The 9,764-nt window shown below is 49.8% G+C and overlaps 1 protein-coding gene across 1 annotated transcript in view; it reads left to right on the top strand.

Moving 5' to 3' along the window:
- The first annotated feature begins 4,649 nt into the window (after positions 1–4,649).
- The window catches only part of PAPSS2 (3'-phosphoadenosine 5'-phosphosulfate synthase 2), a 30,131-nt gene continuing 25,016 nt past the window's right edge, over positions 4,650–9,764 (top strand). Inside the window, exon 1 of the mRNA XM_030951662.1 lies at positions 4,650–4,778. Coding sequence (XP_030807522.1) covers positions 4,758–4,778 — 21 coding nt within the window. The 5' untranslated portion in view covers positions 4,650–4,757. The remainder of the gene's footprint in view (positions 4,779–9,764) is intronic.

Genomic DNA, 9,764 nt, shown 5'->3' with positions numbered 1-9,764 from the left:
ATGATCCTGTGTGTTTGAATTATAGAACAAGGAAAGGAAAACGTTTCCTGTTTTCATTAAAGTCCTAATTGCTGACTCCAGGAGGTAATGCCCTAACCTGGGATCTCTGGGGCTCCCAGCAATCTCTGCTTGGCTTTCATGGCTCATTTCTGATTTGACATTTCACAAGTGAGGCTTTAGGGCTGCAGATCCACCCTTGACTTAGACACAGAATTCAACCCCCCTTGTGCAAAGGGTGAAAGGTGAGGTGGATAAGCTGGAAGTGCTTGTTGGGGCAGTTCAGTATCTCTGGTATCTCTGCAGGCTGAGGAGTTACGTGTGTTCATTTGGGGAATATTCAGATTTCAAAGGTACCTCATGCACTGGGGACAGGATGAACAGAATTTGCCCCACCCCCATTGACTGCAGGATGCTCCATGAACTTGGTGACAGCTTCCCCTGGCACTGTGGAAAAACAAAGCCAGAGAATCTGAGAGGAAATGGTGCTGAAGGCAACAACTGTGTCTCCATCACTTGAAAAACTAAGCAAGGCACTTGTGGAAACCCAGGGCACTGGGAATATTTCTGTGTCTGCTCTGGGGTGCCCTGAGCCCCAGGGGAGCACTGACTCTGACCCTCATTCATGGAGAAAGTTTCCCAGACTTCAGGATAGACTGGAACTCACAAAAGTGTGCAATAGATTATAGAGAGCAGTGTAGGTGTATCACTAGGTGAGAAATTTAAGTTTTGGGATTTTTAGTGTGTTGTGGATGGAAGCAAGATGGAGGGCACAGGGTGTCATCCTGGGTTTCTTCTTCATGATGCTTCTTCCTCCTTCTCCATGGGTTTGGGTGGCATTTTGTAATTGGGCAGAAAAGTCCCCATTGCAGCTCTGTGGGATCAGTTATTGGGTTAAAAGGGAAAATAATCCAGGTGTCAGCTCTTAATTGGACAGTTTAGTCTTAAAAGCCCTTGTACCAAGAGGTTGTTGGCCATTTTGTGCCTTCTAATGAAAAGCTGCTGAACTCACAGTAGTGAGACTGTTTTACTGATAAGAAATAATAAACACCTGAGTCTGAACATGAGCTACTGTCTCAGTTCCTTCAATCCAGACCCAGAGAAACCCACAACTGGGACCCCCACAGGCCCTGAACCGTGATCTGCAGGTTCCCTGGTGCTAGGAAAGCAAATTAACAAGAGCAGAGGCAGCAGCAGTGGAGTAGTTTGAGTGCAGGGAGTAGTGGAGTGCTTTTCCACCTAACAGTCATCAAATGAGGGAATTCCTGCAAGGATTTCAGAGCACAGTTGTGCAATTTCAGAGACAGTATCTTCCCTGTGAGAGAGCTCTGGCAGGCACAGCCCTCTCCTTCCCTGGCATTGCCCAGAGGCTGCAGCACTTCTGGGGCTGATAGAGCAGAAGGGATGTGGCCTCTTCATTTCCACCTTGTAGGTGGCAGAAGGTGGTGGTGAAGCTCTCCCACCGGTCATGGCCAGCTTGGGAACGTTGACCTGAGTTTTGGTGCTTTGGGGCAATTTCTTGGGTAGTGCTGGGACAGGAATTTAGACTAAGAAGGTGATTTGGAATGGGGAAGATGGATGGAGCAAATGCCTCACAAGCAGCTGCTTGCTGGGCCTGTTTGGGGGAGTTATATATAGATTCTGCTCTCTGTTAGTGTAGCAGCTTGCACAATGGGCTCATGAGAGAGCTCTTTCTCTAGGGATTTATTGTTTCTTTGAGATCAGGGTGTGAGAGCAGTACAGACTTTGCAGGAAAACGCTGAATCCCAGTGCACAAGGGCAGGTCATGGGGCATGACTTTCTGTTGTCCTTCCCAGTAAGGAGAGGGATCCCAGTTTACTCCTGTAAACAGAGTGAGAATCCCCACAAATAAAAATATTCCCTGTAATCATAAAATCATGGAATGGTATGAGTTGAAAGGGATGTTAAAGCTCACCCAATTCCACCCCTGCCATGGGCAGGGACATTTTCCACTGTCCCAGGTGGCTCCAAGGACCTGGCCTTGGGCACTGCCGGGGATCCAGGGGCAGTCCCTGCCTGCTTTGCTGGGATGCTGCTGCTTTCCCTGGCTGTGTGAGGCTGAAGCTCTTGTTCAGTAGCCCAAGAAGTTCTTTGATGAAAATTGAGTGTCACTAATTTGCTTGTCTCTTGAGGTAAGCAACTAGATTTTTTTTCTTTCTTGCTTAGTTTCTGATTGTTTCATCAGTTACTTCTTTGAAAAGCCCCACACAAATTAAAACTTGTGACAATATCCAAATATATATTTTTTTATTATTATTTATTGTAGCTTAATGTAATGAAAGTTCACACCATTCTTTCCATTGTGCTTGGGAAAAATAAATGAAAAATAGGTTAAAAACCCTTAGATCTCTTATGCACAAAATATTTGCTAGAATTTTCAGGAAGGTTATGAGCAGTCAGTTTAATTCCTAGAAGGGAAATAACTTTGATGAAGTTAGAAGTGAAGAATGATGCAACAAATGGAGATAATGTTGACTCACTTTCTGTCTCACTGATAGGTATCTAGGGGAAACATGGAGGTGTTACATGTTTTGGATGCTAATTTTTCTGTTACATTGTAACACTAGTTTTAGGTCTTTCTACAGCTCACTTTTAATGGAAAAAAATGTTTTCCTTAAAAAATGCCCTCTCTAGAGCCAGTTGTGTGCCAAGCCAGGGTAGTTTAGAGTGGTCTGTTGTTACAGAAGCCCCTCTTTGTGCCTCTTCTTCTTCACAATCCCCTTTGTGCTTCACAATCCCCGTTGTTCTTCAGTAAATGTGTTTCCCTGCTGGCCTTGGTCTGTTGAGCACCTTTTCCACCCTTCTGCTTTCCTGAAGGTTCAGAAAGGCAAGGTAATTCACAAAGATGTCAATTTAAGAATGGACTTATCCAATGGATATTGTATTCAGCCTTCTTTCCCCGTTCTTCCAACCTTGCTGTGTTGTTTCTATGGCAGAAATTTAATCTGCCCTTAATTGAGAAAAACAATATGAGGAGAAGCAAGGAATGAGAGATGCTCAAAAGCAACCCTGGTATTATTTAGCTGAGTTAATCCTGAATGTAATGCCATGGGTTTAACTGGAATTACACTGGGGATTAGTTCAGCTGATAGCTGATCACACTCTAATAGCTGCCTGGCTTTGGAAATTGGTTGAGCAGGTGCTCTTGCCTCCTTCCACCCCCATTCCTTCACATCCCTGTTTTCCCACAGTGGGCCCTGTTCTTACTGCAGCAAGATCTCATTTGGGGAACCCCATTTATCCCTTCACTGCTCCCTTGGGGTTTCCCATTTTCTGTTTTAAAGAGTTCATCAGGAGAATTGGGAGCATTGCAAAATCCCAACACCTTTCTCCTTTTCCTTCAAGGGGCTCAGTCAAGGCATCAGTGATTTTAAACTCTGCTGGAATGGAGGACAGAGATGAAACAGGAATATTTTTATGGACTGCTGGTGATCATGTGTTGAAGAGTTAAAGGAGGCTCAGCATGTTGGACCTGGAGGGAGCTTTGCTCTTGCAGGCACGACAAGAAGTGAGGTATCTCCTCCTAGAGGAGAGGCAGCACAGTTGGCACAGCCATCCTTGTGGCCCTGGGATGGATCCATGGATGGATGTGGAGCAGGAGGCAGTGGTCCAGGACCACAAGTGCCATGCTGGATGGCACCATTACCCTCAGGTGTAAATTACCCACCCACCCACCAGGATCTTCCTTTCTCTGTCCCTGGCTCACGGGCCATGCCAGGGTTGTACTGTGGTTTCTCTCCACCAGGGCATTGCTTCTCCTTTTCTCTGTTTCAGCAGAGTTCAGGGACCTGAGCTTTTCCAGCAGTGAGAAACTGAGGATTTGGGGCAGAGCCGTCAGTCACAGCATTTCTCTTCCCCTCACCTTCTGCACTGTTTTTGCTGGGAGGCTGCTCTGAGTTTCAACTTTTTTTTTTGTATTTTTGCCAAACCCTTAGTGACCACCCTCCAGCACCGCTTATTTTAAACATCACTTTTACCATCATCATCCTCCTCGGGAGCTGCTTTTCCCTCAGTAGCGTTGTGTGGGCTGCCGTTCCTCCTCCCTGTTCCCTCCCCGGCCGTGCCAGCAGAGCCCCAAGCGCTTCATTTCAGGTCCCTTTTCCCAGGCGCGGTGTCGGAGCTCCCGGCCCGCTCCTCACGGGGGGTGAGAGCCGGAGCTCCCTGCCCGGTTCCCGCAGGAGGTGAGAGCCGGAGCTCCCTGCCCGCTCCTCACGGGGGATGAGAGCCGGAGCTCCCTGCCCGGTTCCCGCAGGAGGTGAGGGCCGGAGCTCCCTGCCCCCCTCCCGCTGGGGTGAGGGCCCCCCGCCCGTAGTGAGGAGCTCCCTGCCCGCTCCTCACGGGGGGATGAGAGCCGGAGCTCCCTGCCCGCTCCTCACGGGGCATGAGAGCCGGAGCTCCCTGCCCGCTCCTCACGGGGTGAGGCCTGCCTGCAGGAGGTGAGGGCGGGCTCCTGCCCGCGCCCCGCCGCTTCACGGGGGGTGAGGGCCCGAGCTCCCTGCCCGCGCCCTTCCCGCTCCTCACGGGGTGAGGGCCGGAGCTCCCTGCCCGCTCCTCACGGGGGGTGAGGGCCCGAGCTCCCTGCCCGGTTCTTGCGGGGGCCGGGCCGGAGGAGGCGGTGGCGGGGGCGGGCGCAGGGCGAGAGGGGCCGGCCCAGGGCCGCGCTACGTGTCCCGCAGCTCTTATAGGGCTTCTCCTGCCGGGCCCTCCGAAGCAGCAGCAGCAGCAGCAGCAGCAGCACCATGGCGAGCCGCGAGCACACGGTAGGGACGCGCCGGGAGCGGGGCTGGGCTGTCCCCGCGGGTCCCTCTCCCTGTCCCGCGCTGGGATCCGCGGGCAGCGGCAGTTCCGGCACCGCTCGGGAGTTCACCAGCCCATCCATCACTCGGCATGGATGGTTGAGCTGGCCGAGCATCCTCCGCATCCCGCACCTGCCCCGCTGTGCCCCGCGGGTCCCCTCTAGGCATGGCCGGAGGTCCTGCCTCGCTCGTGGCTTTTTGGGTGTCCCCTGTCCCGGTGCCAGGCGAGGCGCTCACCGCCGCCGTCAGGCTCTCAGCATCGCTTCAGAACACGCGCGGCAAAGCGAAGGAATCGCAGCTCAGTGAGAAATTCGAATTGCATATCGCAGCCACTGCAGGCAGACATCGCGTTCCGCTTGCCAGCTGCCCTCCCCTACTCCTTGGGGCTGCGATGGGAGCTCTGGGTCCCTCTGGCTGTGTGTGCGTTTTCCAGGTTTTAAATCAGAACCAGAAGAAATCTTGACGTAAGTCTTTGAGGCTGCTTTCTGCTGGTTGATTCGCTTTTTTTTCCTTAACTTTGCCATAAACTTTTCCGATGGATTTGATGCATTTTGGACACAGTGGTAATCTGTCCGGGGAGGAATGCGCCCAAACCCACACGGAACAAAGCGAGCCTGTGCAGCAGGGTGTGCTTGGAAACGCAAAAACCTGTGGTTTAGGGATTATTTCAGGCAGGGGAGGTGCGAGCCGTGAGCTGTGTATGGGAGTTCTGTTCATTGCTGTGACAGGAGAGAGGTATTGCTGAACTTCCAGAATAATCCCTCTCCTTTGCCTCCACCCTGGGCTGGAAAAATGACCTTTATAAGCAAGTTTGTGGCTGACCTTTGTGCTGTGGCTGTCAAAACAGATGCTCTCAGCTTGACAGCTGTAGGTGGATTTTGGTGTGCTTATCTGCCAGGTATCCGTGGAGTGAGAAAAGGCGTGATTACAGGAGGTTTGGGGGAGTGATGGTGAAACGGTGATGTCCCATTAGTGATCTTCCTGTGCCTTGCCAGGAAGATGTGGTTGCACAGAGTGTAAAGGAAGTTCTCTCTCCAAACTGCAACCTCAGCAGTTTCTTGGTTTCAGCCATCTCCAGTTTATATCAAAGGCCTGGATAAGGAATTTCACTTTGTTCAGGGTGCTTTGACCTTTTTTTTGTGCCCACAGACACTTTTGGTAGCTGCAACAGCCAGAGGTGTTCCATTTTAAAATGAAGACACAATAATTTATCCTGTTGAGATCCCTATTGATACAGCAGTAGGATCATCCTTCTGCTGCCCCTTCTTATTCCAGATATTTTGTTCTCCCAGTAACACAAATCCTTATTACCCCTAAAAATCCTTGTTGCTGCTAAAACCTCAGTTTTATCACAGTTTCTCTGTCCCACAGACCGGGTTTTGTGAGGATGGATGTCACCAGCTGAGGAGACATCGAACTGGGTTTTGCAGGTGATGGTGTCAGCTGTCAGTTTTGGAAAGGCACAGCAGTGCCAGCTGTTGTGAGATGGACCACTGTGCTTTGACAGTGCTCCTCATTTTGCAAATTGAATAACTAGAAGCCCAGGATTTAAATCCTAAATTCAGCCTGAATAATGCTCTCTAGAGTTTGAATCTGATGTGAGGATGCTTTAATTGCACACCTATTTATTAATTGTTAATATGGTAAGGTGTAAAGAAGAAAACTTTTTTTTTTGCTTCTGTATGTGTTGTCCTTAAAAATGAGCACGGCACCTTAATTCTGCCTTGTGAGGACCAGAGTCGTGGTGTGCAGGAATCTCTCTTTGGCTGGTTAATATGGAAACACTTTGTGCTCTCTTCATTTCTGCTCACAATGCTGCAAGAGGCATGAAGTCCTCTACGTGCCAGGCAGTGCCCTCCTGTTCCCAGCCCTCACTGACAGAAAGCATTTATTCCTGGCCAGTTTCAGGACTTGACTTTTTGGGCAGTTCTGGAATGATGACCTTAGAGGCTCAATGTCCCTGCTGTGTGCCTCAGTGGCAAACCCTGCTCTCTCTCAGGAGCAAGCACACGGTGAAGGGAGTGCAGTGAGGGAGGTGCAGCTGTGGGCCTGCCCTTGTTCATTGTGTGGGCTCTTGCACAGCGTGCCTTTCAGGGCTCAGGGCTCCTCTGAGCTCTGTGCAAAGAGCAGCTCCTTCTCCCCACACCTGCGGTGCTGCCGGTATTTCCGCAGCTCGCTGCCCGTGCCCACCGAGCCAGCGGCGTTTTCCTGACGGCCAGGAGGACACAGATGGAGCACTGTGCTCCAGGGAAGCTTGCCACAGAGCCCAGAGCCACAGCCCTGCCCTGGCAGGGTCACTGCCTGCGTGGCTTCGTGTCCCCAGGGCTGTGTGGGAAGTGCAGCTCAGCGCATCTCATGGGATGGAGGCGTTGTGAGTCCTGCCCCCGGCCAGTGAAGTTTCTCTTTGCAGGTGCTTGGGGAGAATGAGAGCCCAGTACTGAAACTGCCTTTTTCAGAAGTGTTTCAGCTTTGTCACCTGCCTGGTGTGACAGCAGCATCTCCAGGAATGTGGCTGGTGTGGCATCCCTGGCTGGCAGTGGGATGTGCTTCTGCAGCCCAGCGGGTGACAGAGCTGGAACTTCTGCTAGCTCACTTGTGTTTGTGTAGGGTTTATGTGCAAATGATGTGGGCTTATTTAAATTTATTTAAAGACCAGCAACAAACCCACAAGATCAAATCAACCCTGAGGAAAGAGGTTTAGTTTCTCTGCCTAAAAACTACTCTCATGTTGAAAAAAACAGAGCTGCAGGGCAGAGTTCAGATGGACTGAGTGATACCCCAGGCAGAGCAGGAACATATGTACATCTCCATCGATTTAATTGCCGAGCAACATGAAAGAAAAAGCTTATTAAAACACCCAAACCGTGCATTCATCACTCTCACACTTACTCGTAACTGTTGCCTTGAAAGTAAAGAGCAAAACAACTTGAAAGTTGTTTATTTTCAAAGCAGTTCCGAGTAGCTCATTGCAGTGACACTGCCTGGGGGACAGGGCAGCAAAGCCATGATTTCAGAGGATTAGCCTGGCTTGCTCTGCACTGAGTCACTCCATAAAGTGAGTTTTCTCAAACTCATGTTTTATCCAGTGAGCCACAAGCTGCTTGTTCTTACAGCATGATTTATCCTGTGGAACACAGTGCCCAGCTCATTGCACCGTGACATCTAAAGGTGATTGTTTCCCAGCTGCTCATTGCATGCTTGGCATTTCTTGGTTGATTTTCTATTGCTTTGTTTGCTTTATATCTCTTTTCTTCAAAGACCATGGAAAGGTGAGGTGATTAACTTCTGTAATTTTGTTAATTATAAGTTTCTCCACTTTTCTTCCAATTTCTGCACTATTAGAAAGTTCCCTTTCCAGTCTCTTGCTCTTTCATTCACTTGGGCTGCCAGTGTGCCAGACCAGTGGTTAATAACCACACTCTGCTCTGTAAGAGCAGCCAGCTTCAGTCTGGGGGATTTCAGGGAAGAAAAGCCAGGAAAAGTTGCAGGTTCTTAAATATGAATGCCTTCTCCTTTCCATGCTCGATCCCTCCAGGGCTTGGGGAATGAAATAACCATCTTGGTGTGGTCTGAGCACCTCTGCTGGTGGTGGCTGGAGTGGTGCTGCCACCCCACACTACCCAGACATGTGCACTGCAGCTGCAGCTTAGATTTAGGCCACAGAGATTTTGTTTTTCTGGAGGGTTTTCAAGACAAACTCTGGCATATTTGCTTTTTTTTTTTTGAATTATTATTATTTTAACTGGGCTGATGTTGATCCTGGAGGGTGCCTTTAGAAATGAAAAGCCTATCTGAAACCAGGTGTTTTAGATAAACTCACAGCTGTATGTGCCCCCAAAAGATAAGGGGCATGCAGGGCCTGTGTGAATGCTTGAACTTGTACTTTGGTCACACTTTGCTCCTCAAAAATCCATTAAGAAAAAGGCTGTGTAATTCAGGTTGCCATTTATGAATTTGCTGTTATCGTGAGCGGGGTGTCACAGCTGAAGGGAGTGAGAAATAGCTCCTTAATGGGTTCACAGCTTAATCATTTCCAAGTGAAAATTTACACTGAGTGTATCATTAACAAAAGGAGGGATGCAAAAAAAAGCCCTGCCTGTGCGTCATGCCACGGGATGCTGGGAGGTTGGGATTTGCCTGTGGGGCTGGCAGCTCCCTGCTAGCACTGCCTCCTGTCCCTCCCAGAGTGGTCTTTGCTCCTTTGCTCACAGCTTGGCTCGGTTCCAGCTCCATGTGTCAAAAGCTTTGTCTACTGAGTGGGTGCCAAAATGTGTTTGGAGAGCAGAGCTTGAGGAAGGAGTTGTTTTACACAGATTTGATTTGATTTTCTGTCAGCTGCAGCGCTTTGTGGCTTGTTCAGATGAGCTTTTTCTGTGCATTGCTGGAAAACAACCGTCTGCACCTACAGTTCCAAGACTTTCTGACCTGGAGGTCTTCGTGGCTTCTCTGGCAGAACAAAATGTTTTCTTCGATATCAAACTGTATTTTAGCTTCCCATTGTGGTGCAAAAAAGTGTGCTTGGGTGGGAGGTTATTTTTGAGGCCTGCCCAGCCCTTCTGATGGGAAGATCATTAGGCTGTGTTGCCAGTCAGCGTGGGAAGAGGGGGAAAATGTCATTTTAGAGGAGGGGTTTTTTTACAGGGCTGCTCTGGGGTCTGAGCTGGGCACCTGCCCCTGGGCATGATGAACACCCCTAGCCATGGCTGGGGCAGCTCATTGCATCCCTGGGAATGCTCATTGCATCTCTGGAAAGCTGATCTGAGACCCTGGGGAGGGCTGTGAGGGGTGTGGAGCTCTCAGAGGTGCAGCCTGAAGTCCAGAGGAGCTGCTGTTCAAACATATCATTTTTATGTTTTAAATATTGTGGGAGCTGCAGTCTTCATCTGCTGCTGGTCTTATTCACCACGACCCTTCTGTGGTTGTAAAACTGGGGTGATGCCACCCTCTGAG

The sequence above is a fragment of the Camarhynchus parvulus genome, chromosome 6 (genome assembly GCF_901933205.1).
Source record: "Camarhynchus parvulus chromosome 6, STF_HiC, whole genome shotgun sequence".
NCBI lineage: Eukaryota > Metazoa > Chordata > Aves > Passeriformes > Thraupidae > Camarhynchus > Camarhynchus parvulus.
This window is presented reverse-complemented; position numbering and strand designations above follow the sequence as displayed.